At 38.2% G+C, this 25,305-nt stretch overlaps 1 protein-coding gene across 1 annotated transcript; it reads right to left on the bottom strand.

The window, feature by feature from the left end:
- Positions 1–8: 8 nt before the first annotated feature.
- golgb1 (golgin B1) lies at positions 9–25,305 on the bottom strand. Its single transcript, XM_056455569.1, is given in 24 exon segments — positions 9–1,209; positions 1,304–1,388; positions 1,634–1,705; positions 2,244–2,329; positions 2,608–2,761; positions 2,942–3,096; positions 3,204–4,025; positions 4,120–4,353; positions 4,466–4,518; positions 4,521–4,888; positions 5,013–7,216; positions 7,218–8,274; positions 8,276–8,802; positions 8,804–10,140; positions 10,430–10,499; positions 14,257–14,339; positions 14,496–16,596; positions 18,379–18,492; positions 19,955–20,074; positions 20,221–20,376; positions 20,551–20,673; positions 20,782–20,955; positions 22,347–22,434; positions 25,212–25,305. Coding segments are annotated over 23 exon segments (10,314 nt in total). The 5' UTR covers positions 22,428–22,434; positions 25,212–25,305; the 3' UTR covers positions 9–1,071.

Raw genomic sequence — 25,305 nt, 5'->3', positions numbered from 1 at the left:
ACCAGATGTGCGTGTCTTCCCATAAATAGACTTTATTTCCAAAAAATAGCTGCTACAACAGGGTAGCAGGAGGGAGAGAAATAATCATTTACACAGATTTTACAGATTAAACACTCACAGGGCTGTGCTTCAAATCTCACTGTAAGTAGTGACAACATTTGTATCACAATCTAATCCAGCCCTGTACAGCCCAAACAGATCAGAGGGACAGGAGTGAAGTGAGAATAGGAAATCTGTCTCTGGCTCAGAAATTGAGTAGAACCTGAAACACTTGAAGTGTATATTAAACGGAAACAAAACAGAAATTGGCAAGGAATTTATGCAAGTATGAATTATTTCATTTGAGCCTTGAATCAGGGTGAATGCATGTAATAGTCGTCCAGATGAAACTTTAGTGTGTTTAAAAAAAAAAAAAAAAGTAACTCCAAAAAACAAACAAACAAACTGGAAAAAACAACAAAAATTAAAACAAACAAAAATAAATGACAGTATTGCACCAAGCTGGCAAACGAATCTGCCATAAAAGAGAAACAGTCAGCACACTAAGACAAACTTCTTACGTCTTGCCATGCAAACAAGTACAGTATCTTTGTCAGCTTTGCCATTACTTCACATCTGAGTAAGATGACATTATGCAGATATAGACACACCAAGAAAAATCATTACAGAAAAGTGGAATGTAGCCTGTTTGTCTACTGTTATGCAATTTCAAAACCATGTTAAGACAGAAAAAAGATGCTGACACTGTGTCCATGTCAACTTCACCTACATAATTTAACGATTCCTTCATTAATGAAGTCATTCTTAAAGGGTAAATAATGTTTTAGAGGAAGTGCAGGTAGTGCTCTAGTGTTACCAGTCTGGATAAGCCCCATTAAAACTGGGTGGAAATTATTTTCGTCAGAGCTCTCTGATAAAAAAACAAACAAACAGATCAAATGTAACTTTGGTAAATAAGCAAGGAAATATGTTAAATTAATAACCCTGTTATATGATGTGTTCATTTGTTTTAACAAGTGAGTTTGTATGTAACCGTCTCTCTTTGTCTCACTAAAGCATGATGAGTCTCTCTCACAGATATCCTCCAAAGCATAGCAGCAGCAGCACATGAACAGTCAGCAGATACAGTGACACCAGCAGAGGGGTGCGCTGGCGGGAACAGAAGGCAACCCTCAACATCCGCAGCAGCCCAGGTCCACCACTACGAGTCTGAGGTTTCAAAAAAGAAACATAACATACGTTTATAAAACATAAATTGCTTCTATAATATTGTATAACATTTATAAATTGAGGTTTTGTTTACCCGTGTAACAGCGCCCTCTTGTGGCTCAATAAGAACAGCCGTCTCTGACATCATAGATGGTGTCTGCCACTCCCCCTGTGTATAGCTGTAAATTATGAAATAAATTAAATGCTTGGTCTTTATAGAGTTCAGCATTTAATGGATTTAAAAATGAAAACATTTAAACATGTGAATAAATCCAATTAGTTCCCAAAAATGTTAACACAAAGAAAAGTTTCAGATGCTATTTATCATCATAATTAGTAAAAACTTAATTGTCTGAAAGTGTCCAAACAGTTCTTGGCATTGAATGTGCCAGGGGATGATCTTAATCTGAGATTAGGGTCAGACCGTTTGAGGCGATCCTCTGTGGCAATGAGCTGCTCCTCTATTCTGAGTCTCAGTTCTGACTCCTCATCCAACCTGGCAGACACACACATATTGAATTATGCAGTATAACTGTATACATTTATGTAGTATAATTATAGAGTACAGCACTGGTGAGGGGCAAAATAAAAGCTAAATTACTCCGTTTAATAAATTCAATTCACACTGAACTGGCAGATGGCAGCAAACCAGCACAATCAGCAGATTCTTGTCTGCACATCACTTCTTGAACAGACATTTTCCATGTGCAAATGGCTAAAAGAGTTTCGAACAGACGTCAAAAGACATTGATCTAACAAGATGCCCGTTGCTGTGTGTTTGAGTTTGTTGGTGCAGTGTGAATCCGCCTGATAAGTCATATCTATTTTAATATTTGCTTACTATATGTATAAGTAGTAAATTGCGATAACCACGATTCCTAAGAAAGATCAAACTGCGGCACCACATGCTCAAAAGCTGGAGTATTTTCTACAACTGCTATCAATGTGTGTTTTGGCACAGAGGATAAAGAGATTGACAGCATGAAACTAGGGATCAGTATAATTAATGGTAAGACCAAACTTGGCAGCAGTACCTTCTCTGGAGCTCAATGCACTCTGCTTTGTATCCTTCGTTGTGCTCTAGAGGGCCACCGGGGGCAGCATCTAATGCAAGTCTTCCCTAATGAAAAAAAAAACACTATTGTTATAACTGAACAGAGAAAAGGTTTCAAAGATGTTTACTTCATTATACAGTGAGGATTGGAAGTCTTAGACTACACCAGGGTGTATAGCTAAATTATGGTACCATGAAAACAATTATAGAATCAATAAATGTCTCTAGTTAGATTTAGTTTTTAGTTAGTAAAATGTTGATGGACTGGCTGCAATTAATGTCCCATACTCCATAACAATAATTCAATGTCCCATACACATCAATAAGGGACTCTAGCTTTTTACCTGTCTTTGTGTGTGCTGGTGCTGTAATTTTGATGCCTGTACTTCCTCCAGCATGGCAGTAAGCTGGCGAATCTGTTGGTCCCTGGCTGAGAGGGTAGTCAGGGTCTGCTGCTTCAAGAGCTCGGCCTGGCCCTGCCAGTCCATCCTCTCAAGCCTACTTATAAAGAAAAAACATTTACAAAACATTATGAGAAGCAGTCCCTTTTGGGAAGAATATTTTCTTAGTCTGCTGATTGGCCAAAATAAACTACAAACCAGACCATAATTTAGAGTCTGCAAGACTACCACTAGACTGAAAAGATGACAAAAAGTCAGTTGAAGCAAAGAGTCTCACCTAAGCATTTCCAGTTCTTGTTTATCACTGTCCATGTGAACATCTCTGCTGCTCAGTTGTGCCTTTTCGTCTCGCTCCACTGCTCTTCTTCTCTCGGCTTCCAGAGCCTGAGTGAGTCGATCCAACTCAGACCGTTGCACTTGCATCTGTTCCAGCTGAGATACACGGAAGTACATAATTGATACGTTGCAAATAAATTAGATAGAATCAAATCCCCTGCATTTTAGATTTCTAATCAACGATCAAACAATTATTAGCGTACCATTCTTTCCCTGTCATTTTGCAATGCTGACAGGGCATTTTTTAGGCTCCACACTTCTCCTTTTGAGTCACTTGGGGAAGAAATGGCATGACCTGTCCGGTTTATGTCATCAAACCTGAGGCGCAGTTCCTTAGCTTCATTGACAGCCTGATCTCTTGCATCCTGCAGAGTGGCCATGGCTTGACCAAAAGACTGGTTCTGAACTCGAAGCTGAGAGACTGCTTCTCTCTCCTCCAGAAGCTGTTGCTCCATCATTAATAGGTCTCGTGCCAACTCCGCCACCCTCTCCTCAGCTGTTTCAGCTTCAGTTCGTAAAACACAACCTTCCCATTGCAGCTCTTTTAATTCTTTGCTGTGGACTGTCTGGGTCTCCTTTTCCAATTCCAATGTTTCTTCCAAATTAGTAATGCGTTTTCTGGCAGCTTGGAGCTGCTCCCTCAGTTTTTCCACTTCTGCCCCTGGTGCATCTTGCTTATCAACGCTTCCTTCACTAGCCTGGCTCGAGTTTTCCTGCTCCAGCAGTGGTGCCTTGCCTTGTGCAATGTCTCTTTCAAGAGCTTGAATGTGGTTCACAAGATCTTCCCTTTCTCTCTCTAGGAAACTGATGCGCTCTACCTGGGTAGCAAGAATCTGCTTGTGCTGGGAGTCCTTCATAGTAAGAACCTGGTTCAGGTCATTTCTGTAGCCATGAAGCTGGGCAGCCAACTTGGCATTATCAGCATTGAGGTCATCCCGCTGTGACAACAGGGCTCGAAGCTCCTCCTTTAACCTGTTGTTTTCACCTGCAGCCTCCTGAATTAGGCTATCCTTCTCCATCATAACCTGAGACAAATTGAGAGACAAATTTACAAACGTACTTTGGATTAACTTTTTTTTCAGTGTTTTGTTCAAAGCAAAATTTACTGTACAACATTACCTGGAGGTGCTTTTCCTCAAGCTGCTTGTATTGGCTAAGAACTCTGTCTCTGTCATCCTGCAGAGAGCCCATAGCCTTGGTAAAGGACTCCAGTTGAGCTCTGCTCTGAAAGGTGTCCTCCTCAGCCTTACGAAGTCTCTCCTCTAATCCACGCAACTCCTCTCTCCTCTTCTCCAGCTCATTCTCTGCCATCTCTGCCCTTGCATCTGCATCCTTCCTAGCCTCCTCTACAGCCTAAATTTTTAATAGTAATAATTACTAGTAATAAGATGAATAAAACAAATAAATATGAATGAAAAAAATGTACATGCATTTGTATCAGAAACATATTCAGTATATAAATTACCTGTGTCACAGCTTGCTCCTTCTCACCAAGGAGCTCCACCTCCCGCTTCTCTTCTCACCCAACGCTACCTGAAGTGTTTCAGTAAGGTTCTTTGAAGATCCTAGGTCTGTCTCCAGTTGCTCCACCATCAAGCACAGTCTCCTTTCCTCTGTCTCTCTTTCTTTAATCACTGCACGAGCCTCAACAGCATCATTTCGAAGCTTGTCCACTGCTTCATCTAGAGCTTTTGTGCGGTGCCGTAGTCCCTCTGCCTCAGTCTCTAGGCTAGCAAGCTGGGAATGAGCTTGGGAAAGGTTGATCTCTACCAGAGTGAGCTTCTGCTGCAAATCCTCTCTTTCTTTTTCAAGAGCAGCAAGGCTTTCATTGTGCTTCTTCTCTACTGAAGACAGCTCTAGTTGTAGGTTTTCTTCTCCCTTTTGCGTTCTAAAAACATACAACATTTCGACAAAGAATTTTGATTATTTAAAACTGACTTTAGTAGTTAGCAACTATTAACAAATCGATATATATATAAAATACATCAGAGAAGTATAAAAAGAAAACAAACCTTTCCAATAAACTCTGCAGCTCCTCTTTTTGGGTCATCTCCCTCTGGAGTTGTTCAGCAAGTTCTTTAGCGCGAGTCTCTGCTTCTCGAACATCAGCCTCTTTTTCTTGTAACTCACTATGAAAACGATTTTCCCACTGCTTGGCTTCATCCAGAACTCTGTCACGATCATCTTGCAGGGATGACATGGAACGAGAAAAGGCTGCCAACCGAGCCAGCGCTTCATCTAGACGAGCTTGCGTTTCCTGGGCATGCCTGTCTGCGGCCTCTGCAATTCTCCTTGCCTCCAGAGTTGCCTCTTCTTCTCTTTCACGGTCACGGTAAGATTTCTCTAGTCTTAATTCTATCTGTTTAAGCTCAGCTCCAAGGCGATACCTGACTTCATCTAGGGTACGCTCAGCATCTGCTGTTAACTCTGCCTCTTTACGTTGTATAAATTGTTCAGCAGAAAGCTTGTCTGCCTGTGCCTGCTTTGCCTCTTCCAATGCCATGTCTAGCTTCCCTTTGTATGTTGAAAGTTCAGATGCAATGGTAGCTTTGTCTTGCAAAATATATGCAATTTCCAAGCGTGCTGCCTCAAGTTCTGCCCTCACTTCATCTCTTACCAGCAACAATGACTTAACTTCTTTAGCCAGTTCGCTTATTCTTTCCTGGTACCCGATGCAGTCTTTCTGTAGCTGGCGGACTTCAAGTTGCTTCTCCCTCAGCAATTCCTCAAGCTGACGCGTTCTGTTTTGACTACCTTCTTTAAACCTCTGTGCTGATTTCAATTTCTGCTCCAGCTCTCTCTGTTTGCCTGTCTCAGCCTCAGCCTCTGCTCTTTCTCGGTGGGCCTGCCTCATGTCCTCTTCCATCCTGGCTGCCCGGTCCCTCTCACTTAACACCTCAGCCTCCAACTCAGCCCGCTCTCTCTCCAATTTCTCCAAATCCCTCTGCATGTCTGTGAGTCGATCACGACCATCAGACGCCTCTTGCTGATAACCAGCAATGCTGCCATTGAGTTGAGCCAGTTGGTTCATCAGCCTCTCCTCCAGGTCATCCCTTTCAGCCTCAAGGTTCCTGCGAAGTTCCTGTAGTTGATTCTCTTTCTTAGAGATCTCTTCTTTATGGATGCCTTCTCTTTCTAAAGACTCCTGAAGCTGTTGTTTGATGGAGGTAAGCTCTGCATCAAGAATTTGATTGTTTCTAGATTCCATGTGGTCCTCAAGGGCACCTTCAAGTTCCTTTATCTTATTCTCTGCAATTTCATAAGAGGTCTCCAGTTCTTTGAGTCTCTCTTCTGTTTGAGTTGTAATCTCAATCTTTGTTTGCACTTCTGTCACTTCTTGGTGAGGTTCAGTGTGAATTGATTCCAATGGTTTAGTAAGATTAGCCTCTGGGAATATGCTGTCACACTGATACTCTTGGATTTCAATTAAATCAGGACTGTTCTGCTGTGCGATTACTTTAACCTCTTTAATAGTTTCCACAGAGCATGTGTCAAGGGTTTCAACGCCTTTTCTGTCAATTTTCTCCAAACGCAGTCTCAACTCCTCAGCTTCAAGCTCCAAAGACTTTTTATCATCCACAGCTTTATTGTAATTTGCTTTCAATATTTCAAGCTCTTGTTTGATTCTCTCAAGCTCTTGTTTCACATCAGTTTCTGTATGTTTGGTCAGTTTCTTCTCTTCCTGCTCCCGAAGCCTTTCATTCTCCTCTTCTAGATCCATAATCTTCTGATGCTTGACCTTGGCAAACTTCCTCATTTTATCTTTTACAACATCCACCTCCTTCGTAGCCTCCTCAGCTAACCTTTCTGCCTCTTGTCTGGCTGCCTCATGAGCTCGTGCCTTGGTAGCTAATTCCTGCCTCTCCTGTCGAGCAGCTTCAAGCACTTTTCTCACTCGTTCTGCCTCATCACTCACATTTTCATATGACTTAAGGAGGGATTCATACTCTTCTTTCATGTTTTGCACCTTTTCCTCCAGCTGCCTGCACACTTGTTCGGATTCCTCTTTGGCAATCTCAGCTTGACGTTTGCATGCATCCTTTTCATTCAAAACACCCTCCATAGCAAGTTTCAGGCTTTCACATGAGGCACTCAGGCTTTGGTTTTCCAACAAAGTTCGATCCACCTCTTTAATTAACTTCTCCCTCTCTTCTCTTGACTTGTGTAGCTCCATCTCTATTAACTCCAGCTTCTGATGTAGTTCTAATTTGTTTTTTTTCTGCAGCAGCCTGTTCCTCCTTTAGCGCCTGTTTCTCTTTAAGTGCCTCCTTGCGTGACACAAGAGCAGCCTGCAGTTTACGTTGCAACTGTTGGAGTTTGACACCATTATCCTTCTCTTCTTCCTCACGCTGTGGCAGTTCCGCTTCTAGTTTCTGAACCCTATCTTGCTCAGTTTTTAGCCCTTGTTGGAGGGAAACAATTTGCTGATCTTTTTCCTGTACAGTTTCTTGCATCTTAAGTAGAAGAGAACTTTGTTCACTAAGCTGTTGGCTTAAATCAACAATCTCATCATTCTTGCATTTAAGAAATTGTTTAAATTCTTCTACTTCCGACTGAAGAGCTTTAATTGGAGACTCTGCATCAGAGATGCTTCTTTTAGCTGCCTCCCAAGCTTCATCCACCTCTACTTTCAGCTTCTCAGCATGAGCTTCAGCTCGCTGACATTTCTCCCTGAGAGTCTCTATTTCCTCAGTGAGAGCATCAATATGCCTCTCCTTTTCTTTCAAGGCTTCATGTTCTTTACAAAGCTCTTTGAATTTACTATCTGTCAGTGATTGAGATGACTGGCTCTCATGTAGACGTACTTGTAAATCTGCATGAGCAGCCCGTTCAAATTTTAATTCCTCCTGGAGAGCATCTATAATGTCCTCAGAATTTTTCACCATGGGCTGTTGAGATTGCTCTTGTGGTGTCTCAGTCTCAGTTGTGGCAAAATCAACCCAATCCTCCTGACCCCAATCGTTTGTCTCTGGTTTCTCAAGATTCTGTGTTGTAGGCCCAACATTTACACTTTCCACTTTGTCTGCAGTATTCTTTGATTCTAGTAGACCCTCTAGCTCCATAATGCGATTCAATAACCCAGTTTTCTCTCCTTTCTCAGTATTGAGTTGTTCAAGAAGGTCCCTGCACTCCTCTTTCATTTGTTTTGTCTGCTCAAGATGGTGACGTTCTTTCTCTTGAGTACTCATAACAGCATCCTCATAAGCATCAGTGGATTGCTGAAACTTTTCACGCATTGTTTCGATTTCAGATTCCATGGATGCTATCTGCGAAGAAGTCTATTTTGTCCTCATCCACCTGTGACATATGTTGTTCATTTATTTCTACATACTGCTCTGTCAGTCGTTGAATTTCTGCATGTGACTCAGTCAATGCTTGATCCTGGTTACTAATTTTTTGTTTCAGACTTACTAAAGTTTCTTCTTTTAAATTTAAAACATCTCTAGTTTCTTGTAATAAGGCATCAAGTCTCTGTATTTCTAGCTCTTTTTCCTTAATTTCATTTTTGAACTGAATAGTTATTTCCTCATAACCATCTTTTTCCTTGTCTTCCCTGCTCTCAGCCTCCTTTTCAAAGTCTGCAACTTTTTTCATCAGTTCTTTCCGCTGAATCAGAGCTGCCTGCAGCTTTCTCTTGATGTGTTCTCCATCTTTCTTCATGGCAGCCATTTGAGTCGCCAAGTCCTCTTTTTCCTTTCGTAAAGCAACAAACTGCTCACTTTCAGATGTTTGACCATCTATGACTTTCTGCTGGTCATTCTTTATACTCTCAAGTTCATTAATTTGATCTTTTAGCTTTTTTAACTTCACCAGATAATGCAAATTTTTCCTCTCCTGCCTGGAGCAGTTTGACACTCATGCTATTACTGAGTTCCATCATTTCCTGGTCTTTCTGTGAAAGACACTTTTGTAGGTCTTCCAACTCAGCAGTCCTGTCCACAATGGTGGCTTTGGCCGTGTCCGCCTCATGAGAGACCTGCACTAATCTTCCCTCTATGTCCAGGAGTTTCTGTTCCAGTTCAGAGAAACTGAGCTCTCTTTCTTCCAACTGAGCAGCCAGCATTCTGGCTTGACCTTCCTGCTCATCAAGTCTTTGTTGGGCTTCAGCAACTCTTTGCTGGGCTTCAACAACTCTTTGCTGGGCTTCATCAAGTCTTTGCTGGGTTTCATCAAGTCTTTGCTGTGCTTCATCAAAAGCTGCTTGTAAAATTTGCAGCTTATCATCCTTAGACTGAACCTCTTCCTTCAAATTCTGAAACTGCTCAGCGGCACTTTGTCCATTAAACTTTTCTTGTTTAATCAACTCCTTAGTTTCAATCAGCTCTTTCTCAAAGATGTTTGCCCTGGACTCTGCCTCATTTTTGTAAGCAGTAAGTGACTCCAACGCCTCCTCCAGCTGGTAGACTTTCTCCTGTGATTGCAAGGCTGAGTCTTTAAACTGCTGAAGCTCACCCAGAATTTCACTATACCTTTTCTGAATCTCTTCAGCCAAGACCTGTGCAAAAGTCTGACCGGTGCTTGGATCTGTATTTAATAGACTTCCCTCCTGTTGAGCAAGACGTACCTGCACAGTTTCATGAATAACTAAAGATGGTGCTTCAATATCAACTATGCAGCTGTTTGGTGCAATCTGCTCTTCAGAGGTCTCTTCCCAAGACTGTGTGGATAAGCGCAGAGAGGCAAAGTCCTGAATGTGGGACTGCCATTCTTGAGTCGCATCTTGGTTGACTGCCTCCAGAAGAGTCCAGCTACTATGGGCCACCTCTGAATCACTACTTGTCACCATCTCATCTGAAGAAGTACCCTTTGATTCTCCAGGAGACCCGGGCTGAGGTGCTATAAGCTCTGGGCTACTGTCATTGCCACCAGAGACAGAGAGAACAGAGGCGTCTACTGCCACAAGTGTTGTCTCCTCCTCTTGTGAAACCTCAAGAACATCAGAGTTGTCCAACCCAGCAATGTCTCTGCTTATGCTGACTACACTTTCCTCTGGGATATTCAGAGACTGGCTGGTGGTGAGTGACAGTTTTTCTCTGAGAGCAAAAAGTTCTTCTTCTCTTTCTGCAAGCTGCTGCTCTAGAAACAGTATCCGATCTTTCTTTAATTGATTTTCTGATGAATGTCCATCTCCAGTGTTATCTGAAATAAGCATTTGCGAGAGCAAACTGTGAAAATCAAATAACTTAAAAGCATGCAAAATTTACTGTTTACTTATGAACTTCCTGTTTATGTTGTGAGTGTGGGAACTTGTCTTACTGGTTATCCTAGCCAGTATCTAAACATAAAACTGCAAATAATTTAGTTTCAAAAACCTTTCTTTAATAAAAACTAGAAAGAAAATTATGGACAAAAATGGAGGTGCTGCTACTAAATGTAGCATTGCAGGTCAAAGTACATTCAGCTACACAAGGACAAACATTACACCTACCCTGGTGTGTCCTGCCCAAATCCCTCACAGACAGGTCAGTCACGTGATCCCCCAATGACTCACCAGAAACCTGGGAAAGACAAGCCTCAGAGTTAGAACAATCAGCATGCTTGCACTAATATATGGTTATGAAGTTTACAAGTATGCTGAATCCCCACAGTTACTGCATTAATTCAAACAGCATACAGGATATCTTTGTTAATACATTACAATTATATTCCTATGTGTATGGAGCAGCAACTGATACAGATGACGAAAGTTGAGGGGATTATATCTATGACCTGATAAGTTGTGAAACGTCTAGGCGATAATGTCACCTTGTGTCTGTTACACCAGACAAAGCTTGTGCTACATACATTCAAATAAGTTTACCAAAGCAGACACGTTGCCCTAGACAACTATGTCTCATTCTCTGTATCATCTTGACTGCATTAACAACAATGCATGTTGTTAGGTACAATTTGCATGTTTGATCACTATGAAATGTAATATAAGCTCTCTGTACAATAGTCTATCATGGCTGAAAAAGACCAAATTATGCATGGGCCGGTATAAGTTTGTGAAGGCATGATAACCTTGGTTAAAAATATCATGGTTTCACGGTATTGTGATTACTGCTCTAAAATAATTCTTTTTTTAAATGTCTTAGTAGGAAACAACACATCCCCCCCACATTTTTTATTTAAAGGTTTTTTATCGTCCCATGCCAAGCCCAAATATGCAGCAAGTTAAGAAAACATGCAAATACAAAAACACTAACAAATTGAGAAAACATGTTCCTCAATTTTACAACACATACATGCAAATTCAATAAACACATGCAAATACAGAAATGTGCTGCAAAAAGGGTAGACATAATAGTTTTTTCTATTTGCATATATTTTACTAAATTGCTGCATGTTTCAGCTCTCTTGCCCACAGTAAAAATCTGTACAACTGATGCTATAAATAAAAGTACATAGATTTAATACCAAAAACCTCAAATGGATAGTTCACCTAAAAAAGAATATGAGCTCATAATTTACTAGGGGTGTCAAAATTAATTGTTACTTCGATGCATTTTTGATGTTACTTCGATGCGGACAATTCGGTATCAGTTCAGTAATAGATCATAAACGGTTATTACATACTGACGTCCTTTATCTCATATGTGCTATGTCGCGGTAGAATACTATGGCGAAGGAAGTGAGCAAGAGTTATTAAAATGCTCCAAGTACTTAAAAACAGACACGTGTCCACAATTCACTGCTTGTGAGTTTGCTGGACAGTCATTCACTGACATTGAAGGTACAGCAGAACCCAGAACCCCTATTTAACTGTTGGGGAAAAAAAATGAAAGCTGTAAAACCTCTCCCTCTCCCTCTCTCTCTCACTCACTAACTCACTTTGGACCTTTGAACTACTGACATGTTTGTAACGTAACTTTTCCTCTTCTGTCGGCTGTTACAGCTATACTTGTGGATCCAGACACGAGCATGTCTGTAGAGTTTTCTCCACCATGTCTATTTTGGATGGCATTATGCGCATAGGCTGTAACTGCGGGTATTCTTCAGTGTCAACTGTGAACAGCGCTGACATTTTTAGAGCCAATTGCAGTCCTTTCTATTAAGCATGTGAACACAATGATAAATCATAGGCGTTTAATAACTTGCTCGACAACGCTCAAAAAGCAAGCAGGTGGGATGCACAATATATCAGCTGCCATATCGTTGTCGGCCGATAAATAGTATTTTTAATGTTATCGTTATCGATCCGATATCAAAATTAGGCTGATATATTTAAGCCGTTAGGTTACGTAATTGTACAGAACTGCCTGCCTCGCAATTGTGTTGGTCAAACTTGTTCAGACTTGTCCAGTGCAGTGGAGCTTTCCTCACATTGTTTATTCCTTTAATTGTCCTTTCTTCGTGTGGTATTGCTGTGCATCAATAACTCAGTAAGTAACCATGTTCCATTTCATTGTAGATGTGTTTGATAGATTGTCATTGTGTATTTTGGTTTAAATCACCTCAGAAAAAAATATTACATGTGCAAACATAATAGCAGCTATGCACAAGTGCTAAACAACTTGCTGGGTTGTTTGTAATCTATTATGATTATTTGTTCTCATCAACGCGTTGCTTGCCATGTGTTGTTGATGTAAGATTGTTTTCAGTTTGATCTGCTTATTTATAATGATTGTAATGAGCGCACATGATATATTGTGACTAGTGAGCCGTCAGAGCCTTCACAGCAGCAGGGGAGACGTGCACCAATCACTAAATCCAGTATAGGTGTTCTCAACCCTCCGCCACATTCTGTCTTTATATTTTGCACGGTGTTTTAATAAAATGACATCTGTGCTCAATGCTCAGTGTTCAAAATCAGACTTTTGAAAACAAATCGGAGTCCGATTCGCACATGTACGTGCATCGCCTGCAGTTAAAGTTTCAAACTCACAGTGGTTTGTCATAATCCTTTTATCGATCATTTTTCCTGCAATTCACAGCAAGAACGAACACAGAAGCGTTGTCTGATTGACAAGCAGCACCTACATGTGTTCAAAAGAATCTAAAATGCCTAATGAGACGAATTTATGCAGCATTTTCTAAAGTAAATGATACAATCTGTATTTAGCTTTTTGCATGTACGGTGGCTCTGAACTGTTAAAACACCTCTCAAAGCTTTTCGGACATTACATATTTCTATATATGTATATAACTAACACATTTTATTCAAAAACATTTCAGTTGCTTTCAGTTCTTTCATTTTCATTTTACTTAAAATATATTTAACTTGTTTGTTAAGTTTCATGTCATTAAGTTGCATATTTATTTGCTATGTGAAGAAAAGGAAATAATTTATTTTTGGCATGCTGATTTATGTGAAATCATGAATAAAGGTCTATATAAACACCTTGCAATTTTGAAATTATAGCTTTTTTTGCTTTGAGTAGGTTGTTCAGTTCATAAGTTCAGTTCAAAATAAAATAAAATCAAATCAGTTCAAGATAAAATCATTTTGAAATATTTATATTTATCTGCTATAGTATATCGGTTATCTGCCTCCAAATCTTAAGTATCGGTATCGTCTCAAATATCCATATCGGTGCATCCCTACAAGCGGGACAATATTTACATTAGTTTATTTGCTATAACAAGTAAAAACAAAATTGTATAACAAGTAATATATACATTTATTTACATTTTAATATTTTTTTCATTTGACATGTGAAGAAAAATATATGATTGTAGATGGAAAGCATCATCAATGCACTGTGATGCACTGAGATAATGAACTGAACCGAATCGATGGCATGATAATCGTAACCGAACTGAACTGTGAGACCATTGTAGGTTCACACACCTATTATTCACTCTCCCTTCTGTGATTTTAAACATTTATGAGTGTCTTTCTTCTACACAAAATAAGATGTTTTGAAGAATGAAGGTTGCAGGCATTAGTTCACTTGAGTGCCAGTAACCAGATTTCTTCAAAATATCTTCTTTTGTGTAGAAGAAAGACACTCATAAATGTTTAAAATCACAGAAGGGAGAGTGAACGATAGGGGTGTGAACCTACAATGGAGAGAAAGAAACTGAAATAGGCTTATACTCGCCATACATATGTATGGTGAGTAAATTATGGCAGAATTTTTATTTTTGGACAAACTATCCCTTTATTTACTTGTATAACATCTAACACACAAATCTGAGCAAAAGCAATAATTAGGTTGCACTGAAGACTCAGAAAAATAAAAAAGCAGAACAAATATTTATCAGTGTTGTCTTTAGTATTTCGGAAAGCAATGTTTTAAACTCTGCATTATATTTTTGCTATCCACCTACCTGAACAGTCACAAGTTGTTGCTCCAGTTCTTGTATCCTAGCAACTGACTCCTCTCCCTCAGCTGTGCTTTTATCCAGTTGACCTGCAGCATCAGGTGCATTAAGACAAAATTACTTTATGATCACACTACACAAATAATATGCCCTATTTGTTGTGGCTTTGGTTGATAAACCGCTTCCAAGGACAGTTTACTCAAACCACAAAAACTCTTTGAACCTTGTTCTGCTGGGCTGTTTACCTTGCAGAGACTGTAGGGTGAGTGTGATCTGGGAGAGGCGTGCTTGACTCTCCTGCTGTTCATCCGTAAGTTTGCTCAGCCGAGTTTGTAGAGCAGGTAACACCTCTAAGATCTGTGCAGGGTCAGTAGGAACTGATATTTCTACCTCTGCCTCCCCAGAAGTTGTCAACGATTGGATCCCTTTCCAAAGCTTTTCCAGTGCATTCTTGGCTTGCAGCCCTGCTTTTTGCTCTGCATTACTGGCACCTAATGTCTCTCTCAAGGACTCAAGCTCATATTGCATCTGTGCCAAGCGATCTTTTTCATTCTTAGATTCTTCTTCTCTTGCCCTTTCTACTTCATCAAGCTTTTCCTGAAGATGATGAAGCTTTTCCATGTGACTTGTTGCTTCCATCTCAAGCTGCTTTGTCATTTCCTCTTTCTGTTTCTCTGCAACTTCCAGACAGCCTTGGAGGTTGCTGAGCTCTCTGTCAAAGCTTGTTTGTCTCTCTTGTAATGTCTCCGCCCATTCTTTCTCTTCAGCTGTAAGTTTCTCCAACAAATCATCAAATTCTGCAGTCTTTTTTTGTAAATCTGCTTTGAGAGCACTGATGGTCTGCTCTTTTTCACTGTCTGATGTCTCTAATCTAGCCTCTAGAGATGATTTTAGGTTGGATAGCTCTGCCTCAAAACTTGTTTCCCTCTGTTTAAATTTCTCAAGCAATTGGTCTCTCTCTCTTTCTTCAGATTCAAGTTTTGCTCTTATTTCATCCAGCTCAATAATTTTTGTTTGCTTTTCACATTCTTCACATTTAAGTTTTGCTCTCATTTCATCCAGCTCTGTGATTTTTGTTTGCATTTCTGCATTGAGAGCACTGATGATTTGCTCGTTTTCACTTGCTGATGATTCTAATCGATCTCCTAGAGATGCTTTTATGTTAGCTAGCTCTACATTGAAGCTAGTTTCTCTCTCTTTAAACTTCTCAAGCAATTGGTCTCTCTCTCTTTCTTCAGAATCAAGTTTTGCTCTCGTTTCATCCAGTTCTGTGATTTTTGTTTGCATTTCTGCATTGAGAGCACTGATGATTTGCTCGTTTTTACTTGCTGATGTTTCTAAACTATCTCCTAGAGATGCTTTTATGTTAGCTAGCTCAACATTGAAGCTAGTTTCTCTCTCTTTAAACTTCTCAAGCAATTGGTCTCTCTCTCTTTCTTCAGATTCAAGTTTTGCTCTCATTTCATCCAACTCGACTGCTTTTGTTTGCTTTTCACATTCTTCAAATTTAAGCTTTGCTCTCATTTCATCCAGTTCTGTGATTTTTATTTGTAATTCTGCATTGAGAGCACTGATGATCTGCTCTTTTTCACTATCTGATGTTTCTAACCTAGCCTCTAGAGATGCTTTTATGTTAGCCTGTTCAGCCTCAAAGCTGATCTCTCGCTCTTTAAACTTCTCAAGTATCTCCTTATTATCTCGTTCTTCAGATTCAAGCTTCGTTCTCATTTCATCCAGCTCTGCCATTTTTGTTTGTAATTCAACTCTAAGTGCACTGATAGTCTGTTCATTTTCACTCTCTGTTTCTAATCTAGCTTCTAGAGATGCTTTCATGTTGGCAAGTTCTGCTTCAAAGTTAGTGTCTTTTTCTTTTAATTTCTCCAGCATTTCTTCCTTCTCTCTTTGCTCAGATTGAAGATGCGCACTTATTTCATCCAACTCTGCTGTCTTTTTCAGTAACTCAGCATTGAGACGGGTGATGTTGATGTTAAGAACATTAATGGTCTGCTCTCTCTCACTCTCTGACGTCTCCATTCTGGCTTCTAGACATACTTTCATGTTGGCCAGCTGTGCCTCAAAGCCAGTCTCTCTTTCTTTCAATCTCTCCAGCATTTCTTTTTTCTCCTTTTCTTCAGATTCAAGTTTTGCTCTCATTTTATCCATCTCTGCAGTCTTTTTCAGCAATTCAGCATTGAGAGAACTGGTGGTGTGGTCTCGTTCACTCTCTAAAATCTCTAGTTTGACTCTTAGAGCCTGCAGTTCTTCCTCAGCTTTCCTCTCCTCTTCCCTCAGTCTTTGGGCTTCTGCCAACTCCAGCTCCATCTGCCTGAACTGAGTAGTCAGAATCTGTACAAATGAAACATTCATCATGTTCATAATCTTGCTAAAAGGTCTATAACTCAACACAACACTAGGCTTTCTATAGCATATTGTGTAAGGAAAATAATAATTCTGAATGAAATGGCTCTTTCATCTCAGATTTCAGTCTAACCAGCTATGGCCGCAGCATGCAACAGGAAATTCAGATTCTATTTTTAATCACACTGCACATTGTCCCCACCCACAGTAAAATCGGACTAGTTTAAAATCAACACATTAGGTATGTTTCCACCCAAAGACGTGAATTTAACTTATGTGCAAAACTAGAATATTGCATGAAACATTTGCAAATAAAGTTTCCATGCAATGAGTCAAGAAAGTCTCTACCTGATAAACTGGCACCAACTATAAAAAGAAAAATGAAATTTGCTATGATAGGAAAAGCCAATGTGGGAATCTTTTCATATATAATAAATTACTTGCACCTCAGAAAAGGAAGACAAAACATAATGAATGTGCGGTGGCTTTCAGAGGCTCTTTGTGAGCACAGACAGTTCTGAGATGCAATAATAACAAGTCACATTGATGACAGACTTTTGTCATTTTAGAATGACCAAAACAACATTTCTCAATGTTTTACAATGTGGTTGGGCTGTTGGTTTTCATTTTAGTTTAGCTGCATTTTTTCATTTTATGTGCATTTTAAAAATTTATCTTCGCATTTCCATTTAAGTCCCCAAGAAATCAAAACTAACCATATAATTTTGTTAGCTCATGTTGCTAGTTTTGTGGTGAACAATTCATCTGTGCATGTCATTAAGAAAAAAAAAGTTTGCACTTCTAATCTTTAATTGAAATCTGAAAGTCCACTTCCTGTAAGTCTGTTAGGTTGTAAAAACCCTTCTAAAACCCCTTTCCCCATCTTTGTGAATGAAATACCTACTTTACTACGTCCATTCAATCTGCAGTAGAAAAAACAAGCCACGCCCACTGATTGCTCATTTAAAATTTCGTTTCTCTAATAACTGAGTCACATTACGAAAAGAATAACGATCGCAGCTTCCGGTTCACGGGGACTTTAATCAATTTTTAATGGCATATTCCAAAATGCACATGAAAATAGGTGGACGCTATACGCTATTGTTAAGAGCAGTGTTGGAAGTAATGCATTGCAAGTAATGTGAGTTACATATTAATATTACTTTTCTAAGTAACGAGTGAAGTAACACATTACTTTTCAAAGTCAAGTAATAATATTTAAGTTACTTTTAAAAAATGTCATGAGAGTTACTTTTTAGTTTAGTTAATTCACTTTTAAAAAATAAATTGCTGAATTAAAATGATCATAGTCATGTTGAATCCCGCACACAATGAGAGAATGCAGGAACAGACAGAATTAAGACAAAAGAGCCTTACATTTCTGCGATGGAAATATTCTCATTATTTTATACATATGGATTATCTGAATGGACAGAGATTTTACTTTTTAATAAGACAAAAAGTACAAATATAGTAAACACATTGCTTTAAACTTTCATCATTCTGTATATACGGCATGTAGAGCTCTGGGATCAGGAAGTTCTCAGAAGATAACATTATCCTACATTAATTTTTTAATGTGTTTTTTTTAAAGGTTATACAGTGTGTTGTTAATTGCAGAAGGAAAAAAAATGTAACGCATTACTTACAATAAAAAGTAACTAATAAACTCAATATTGTTATGCATTACTTTCTAAAGTAACTTTCCACAACAATGGGTAAAAGCACATATCTCTTGTTTTGCTTTTAAAAACTACATGTTATGCTGACCTGTTTCTGCTGGTCTGCACTGTTGAGTTCCTGCTGCAACATTTCTAGGACTTCTGAACGAGAACGCAAGGACTCCTCCAACTCCTCTATTCGCCTCTGGGAAGCACGAAGAGCCTGTAAAACAACAGGCAGAATTAAACTAAAACAGAACTGGAAGTACAGACAAGCATCACAAAGAAGTGATTAAAAAATAAGTATTCCTAGACAACAACATGACCAGAACAAAAGATGCCCAGAGTTGCATGCGGCTCTCTGAATGTGGAAATAGATTTACTCTCAAATTAGACAGCTAGCTCAGACCAAAATTGCCATGGTAACATGATGAGCTTCGCTATGAATTTATGCTTCATAACAACACACAAATAAGTCTACAACTGCAAACAATATTGTTCTGGCATTGATGTTTTTCCCTATCTTTTTATTTTTGCATACTCTCTTCAATAGTATTAATTATTAATTATATATAAAATATATAATTATATATATTAATTATATATAAAAAAAAAAAACTTAACCTTTTGACAAATACTATAGGACAGGTTTAACGCTTTATCATTCAGTTCCACAAACAAAGTCCCTTAAAAGAGACCATTCATCTTTTTCTCTTTTAACAAATAATGGGTTAAAATGCTTAAGCTCTAGTTCAACAACCTCCAGAGTTCACAGTAAATATTCATTCCATTCATTTAAATCTTATGCATAATTACAATGTAACCAAAACATGGGGCTTGTCTGTATGAAAGATGTAATTTGTACAAGGCCTGGGTGATATGGCCTTTTTTAAAAAGTCCCAGATTTTTTCACAAAAAAAAAAGGATTTAGAAATTTAATCGATTTACCTCCCCACAAAAAATGCTTGGAGTTGAAGGTTATTAACCTATATAACAATTAAAGATCAAATTTAACAAGGTCGATTTGCTTCCATTTTCTCTATCGCAGTGAAATAAGAGCTTCTGCTGTAACTTCAGTGTTAGTGAAAGATTGTCCAGCAAACACACACAACAAATTGTGCAGTGTCTGTGTTTTAATTACTCACGCTCGCCTCCCTCGCCATAGTATTCTACTGCGACATTAATATAATGTAATATATAATATAATATAATATAATAATACAATTAATATAAATGATGTCAGTACGCAATAACTAGTTAGGATCTATTACGGAACCAATACTGATTTGTCCACGTCTGCATTGCGGTGCACAGAAGAAACAATTATTTTTTTACACCCCTAATATTTGAATTCTTAATTGATTGCTTAAGCTTGATGAGTGCATTTAACACTATATATTCAAAGTAAAAAAATCTGAAAATGCAATATTCAATTTTCACTTTAGTCTACAAAGTTCGAATAATTCCACATCTTGTTCAAATTGAGCCACATAACTAAGAAAAATACAATGAATATTTCTTTAGTAATGCTACTTTTTGTCACTACACAGAGTAATGTTGTATGGAGTTTATCTAATAGCTCTCGATACAAAAAATATTTTGTGCCTACAATCCTCTAATAAGCATGAGCTAATTAACTAAAGTAGAGCTTAGAGTAGAGAAAAGTGTCAAAACTTGAGAAATACCTGCTGCAAGTCAGCATCATTTGTGGCTTGTGAAAGACTAAGGAGTTCCTGCTCATGTTTGAGGATTTGTTCTTGAAATCGAACATCTTTTTCCTTCACCACAGCTTGCAAGATTCGCACCTGGACGATATTTGAAAAACAAAGACAGAAGTAGAATATAGTCCTTCAGAAAAAAGAAATAAAATAGTACCTGCACAAAAAACAGACTTCTTAGATCTTAGAAGGTGCTTAAATAAAAAGGTTTGATGGGTTAAAGTGAAACACACCTGCTCTGCATGACCCTCCTCTCTCACACGCTGCTCAGCCTCCCAGAGCTGCTGCTGGAGCATCTTATTGGCCAACTCTGCCTGACTGAGCTTTTCCTTCAGCTGCTGGAGCTCCTCCTCCACTCCTGGAGCCATTTGGAAGGAGCTCTCTGAATTCTAAAAAACATTTCATCATTAAATTGCTGTGAGGCAAACTTTAATGAATATGGCAAACACCAGCTTTCTTTTGTGAAAGCACAAGCATACTGAAACAAATTGTCACAGTAAGTTATAAACATTTTTTGCACACAAAATGATCAAACTAACATGAATGAGTTGATTTCTCTTTACCTGACTGCTGTTTGACACGTCTTGTCCTTTCAGCTCAGTGATCTGTTTGTTTAAGGAGGCCATCTTGGCCTTCGCCTGCATTTTAAGCTTCGTAAACTTGATTTCTGCCTGCTCCTTCTCCTCCTGTATCAGGGTAAAAACAGTTTCAAATACAAAACCAAGTTTCACACTTGATCATATTTACAGTCTATAATATTTCATAGTTCCACTTGTCATTAAGCAAACCCACACCTTGAGCTGTTTTTCAGTGCTGGCGAGCTGGCTGTCTTTCTCTCGAATCAGCTCCTTTAGGTGAACCACCAGCTGTTCAGTCTGGGCAAGCCTCTCCAGTACCTCTTCTGAGGGTCCCGGGCCCTCTTGGGATGATTCGGCAGCAGTAACAGGCTGTGGCACCAGACCATCCTGCTACCAAAACAATTTTTTAAGAACATAGAGAATCCTAAATGTATATTAGTATTCAAGACAACATGAAAATGTTGATTGTGTAAATGTTATAGGTCTTTTACAGAATAATCCTTTTCAGAGTTGCCCGCAGCTTTCTAAATGTGAAAATGTAAGCTACGGTCTAAAACCAGATCTAGCTCAGATCAAAACTGCCATGACAACATGATGAATTTATGCTTTAGAACAGTGACGCTCATCTGCAGATGGTGCAAAAAGCTGCTGCTCATCTTGTAACTGGTACACATGCTGTAAATATCAGCATTACCCTGCACTAGCTTCACTTTACTGGATGCCTCTACATTTTATGATCCGATTCCACATTCTTTTATTTGTTTTTAAATTGATCAATGGTCTTGATCCAACGTCTATTTCACAACGGCTACACCCTAAGTTACACACAACCTTGTTTTTTAAGGCCAGCTGATCAGTTGCTCCTGAATGTGCCAAAAACAAAGTATTAACTCAAAGGGGAGCATGTCTCTGCTGTAGCAGCTACTAAATCGTGGAATGCTTTCCCTCTTTTTATTTGAGAGGCCTGATTATCTTATAACCCATCATTTCTCTTGACAACCGTTAACATTTTCCATACTTATTTGAATGCTTCACAGTTTCTTAAGCATTTTTTAAACGTATTCTATGTCCTTCTATACAGCACTTAATTGTTTTGTGTTTTTAAAGTGCTTTATTAATAAAGTTTGTTTGATTTATTGATTGATTGAACAAACACAAATATGGATTCAACATCTCCAATTAGATTTTTTTTTTGCAAAGACAATGTGCGCCTTCTTTTTGTGTATGTCCATGATTAATAATTGTCATAACCTGATCTTTTGTTGAAATTACAGACTTTTTGTCTTATGCAAGCAAATTTTTCCAGGTAGTTTGCTTAAACAATGTTAAAAAATGACTGCAAAAAATTGCTTTAGATTTTTTGCAATCAATTTTGCATAACAAAACAGTGTAACCTTTTGAATTAAAAGAATTTGAAAACAGTAGGAGTGCAATACAGTTGCAAAGATTGCATTGTTACATTTTGTGAGTATTCCATGATGATCCAAAGATCCCACAGAGAGTGACATCATCATAAAACTATTTAAGCATCCATAGAAATTTGACGACAGATGATGATGGTGAAAGATGAAGTAAACTAATTCATAAATGTAAAAGTATAGAAATTTAAGTAAGAAGTATAATAGCAAGTAGTATGAATAAATATCTATAATTATTTGACAAAATGTAAACTCCCATTGTGTTTTCTGTTAAATTTCTAGGTTTTCACACAAAATCTGACAATGTTTTAGTGGAATTTAAATAAATAAATAAATAAACACATAAAGCTTTGGTCTACTCACCTGGAAGTCTCCATCAGAGCGTTCCTCACCCGAGAGCTCATGGAGAACCGAGGACACCCCTTGGGTCAGCCGGCTAAACATGGCTGACCTGATGGCTGACCTGCAAAAATATATAAAAGATCAAATTAAAGGTTCAAGCATTTTAATATTGTTTACTGAATTAATTACTGAAACTGCATGTAAATACATAAACAAGGTTTCCGCTACATTCATTTTTCCATGGCTTCTCATTCAAAAAATTCTGTTTTTTTTAATAGCGGGTTATAATCGTATTAATACGTAAGTGAATTAAAACAGCATGATATTTTCTGTAAACGTAACAGTGCTGTGCGTTATTTGTTTAACCCTTTAAGGTGACATGCTGACTGACTGACATGTGCGTGAGGCCAGCAAACACGATGTATTGCTTTTAGTTAGGATGAACACAGTTTCCATAATTATACTTTATAGATAAAGGTCTATGGCTATGCATACAACAAGCAAAGACTTTATCTTGCTGGAGTTTATAGCCGTTTCACTTTACTGCAGGACGCATTAATGCCGCTCTGTAGGTCTATTGGAGACATTCATAAATATTCCTAGCCAATCTAATAAACGTTGGAGACATACTCACTACATAAACTCGCTAAATTGCACTTCAGCAGCATTTATTTGAGACCGCACAAGAAAATCTGCACTTATGCAGCGTATATTTAAGGGGGTGCAAGAAGTTTTGTGCACAAACAGAGGAAATTGGCGCACAAGCAATGAGAGTCGCATGCTCGTATTACATGAATGCAATCTCGACTGGTAATACTGTGCTCAGGACATTTGTCATTGAAATAACGCCATAGGTAGTTGGTAGATCTGTGCAAAAGGCCTGGCGCCACAGCTGTAAAAAATCCTAGACGAAACACAGGTAAAGGTTGAAGTACTTTTATGCTCTTTACCGAATGCATTAATGAAACATTCTTTACAACACTATTTACTTAACCCACAGCCTTTTCAAACTGCACTGGGTTAATAATAGCCTGAAACACATTACTGAAACTGCATGTAAATTAGGGCTGCGCAATATTGGAAAAAATAGACATTGCAATACTTTGTTTTGCTGCGATATGAATATAATTTCACCCGATGATTTGAATAGCTCTATTTGAGAAGACTTCATTCATTTAGATTGACTGGGATGATCAAGACTTTTTCTATGCAATCCATTTGCATAAATTATAATAAATTACAAGCATAAATAAATAAATGAACAGTGCTTTATGGTTTTCCAGGGAGTCTAACAGGATTCAAGTACATAAATTGAACAGTCAAATGTAAAATAACATGGTCTTCATTGCATAATTAAATTTTTTTTTCAAATGTAATAATATTATTATATTTTAATCTTTAATAAATAATCTAATCCTGCAATATGATAAATACAAATATAGCCATATTGATTGCTCAAACGATATATTGTTCAGCCCTAATGTAAATACATGAAATAACAGTTGACATATTCTTATGCTCTTTACTGAATGCGTTACTGAAAAATTCACTATTAACTCGCAGTCTCTTCAAACTGTACTGAGTGTGTTAATAATAACCTGGAGATCATTGATGCATGTGCAAACACACACATGAACAGACACCCTATTGCGATTACGTTTTGTATAGGTCTAGTTGAGACTATCAGGATTAGCTCAAGTAACAATTTTACAGCAAATGTGCCTCTTTTCTAAACACCTTTAAGATAATAACACTATAAAAGAAAATGCTAGCTTTTTTATTGTGCAGATCCTTCTATCATCACAAGACATGGGTATTACATGTTGTTCGAGTGTATATGTTTTTCTGAAAAGTGGACTGAGTTTCAGTTTGCTAGAACTTGTATGTTAAGCTGCTTTGGCACAATCTACATTGTAAAGCACTATAGAAATAAAGATGAATTGAATTGAACTTGCATTCTATGAATCATCAAAAACAGCTTCCCCTACATTTATTTAATATGCTACTGAAGACATAAATCCTGAGTAAATTAACAGCATATTTTTGTGTTTGGGTGAACTGTCCCTTTAATCAACAGTTATAGCCTTTTTATAATACCTTTATAACAATAATTTGGGTTTTAGGAAAAACAACTAGTAATTCCATGAAATAAAATTCTGATAATAATTCAAACTAAAGGCACATTTAATGTCAAAACACCTTTGATATATCTTTTCAGCAATCCCTACTAAATTAAATGCATAGATCATTAAGTAAAAAACCTTACATCTCAGTTTGCCTACGTATGTATTAAATCATGTTGCATTCCTAATTGATTTTACATGGGATTCAGACAGTAAACACATCATAAGCAACTCTAAATACATTATTAGCATACTTGCTGATCTTGATCCGGATACTTAACGGTTACGTAATATGTGTGCCTGTGCTGAAACAGACTTAACGCTAGTAATACAATAACAATATTTTTCCTGTGCTTCCTTGTAATGAATAACCTCAACTGGCAGAGCCATTAAACGGAGAAAAACGAACAAAACCGAACCACGCCGAAAACAGCCTGACGACTGCGGCTGCGTCGCTTTCATTTTGTCTACACAACAGCAAAGATTATTGAGCGACTCTTCTTCCTTCTGTATTCAAATCAACTTATATCCCAACAAATAATCGAGAAACATTAAGGTAGGACTTTTATTACTTATAAAGGCTGGAAAACGGCGTTATTGAAGCCCTATTGAGTGGCAATGTTGAGCGCGAGCTGTAAGTGGGCTCGTGCTGACGACTCGTAAACAACTGTAGCCATATTTACAAATGTACTTGCATTTGTTCATGTCAGTGTCTGAATGCATTTAGAGACAGCTTGTTAAAGTTATTACGCAGGAAATTTACCTGTTTAATCGGCGCACGGAAGAGCTGCGTGGTTTATTTGATCAATTTCGTCTCCAGGATTCCAGAGCCACATCACCAAACATCCCGGAAACAG

Source organism: Danio aesculapii, chromosome 4 (assembly GCF_903798145.1).
Source record: "Danio aesculapii chromosome 4, fDanAes4.1, whole genome shotgun sequence".
NCBI classification, from domain to species: Eukaryota; Metazoa; Chordata; class Actinopteri; order Cypriniformes; family Danionidae; genus Danio; species Danio aesculapii.
Note: the sequence above shows the minus strand (reverse complement) of the source record. Positions and strands in the feature narration are given on the sequence as shown.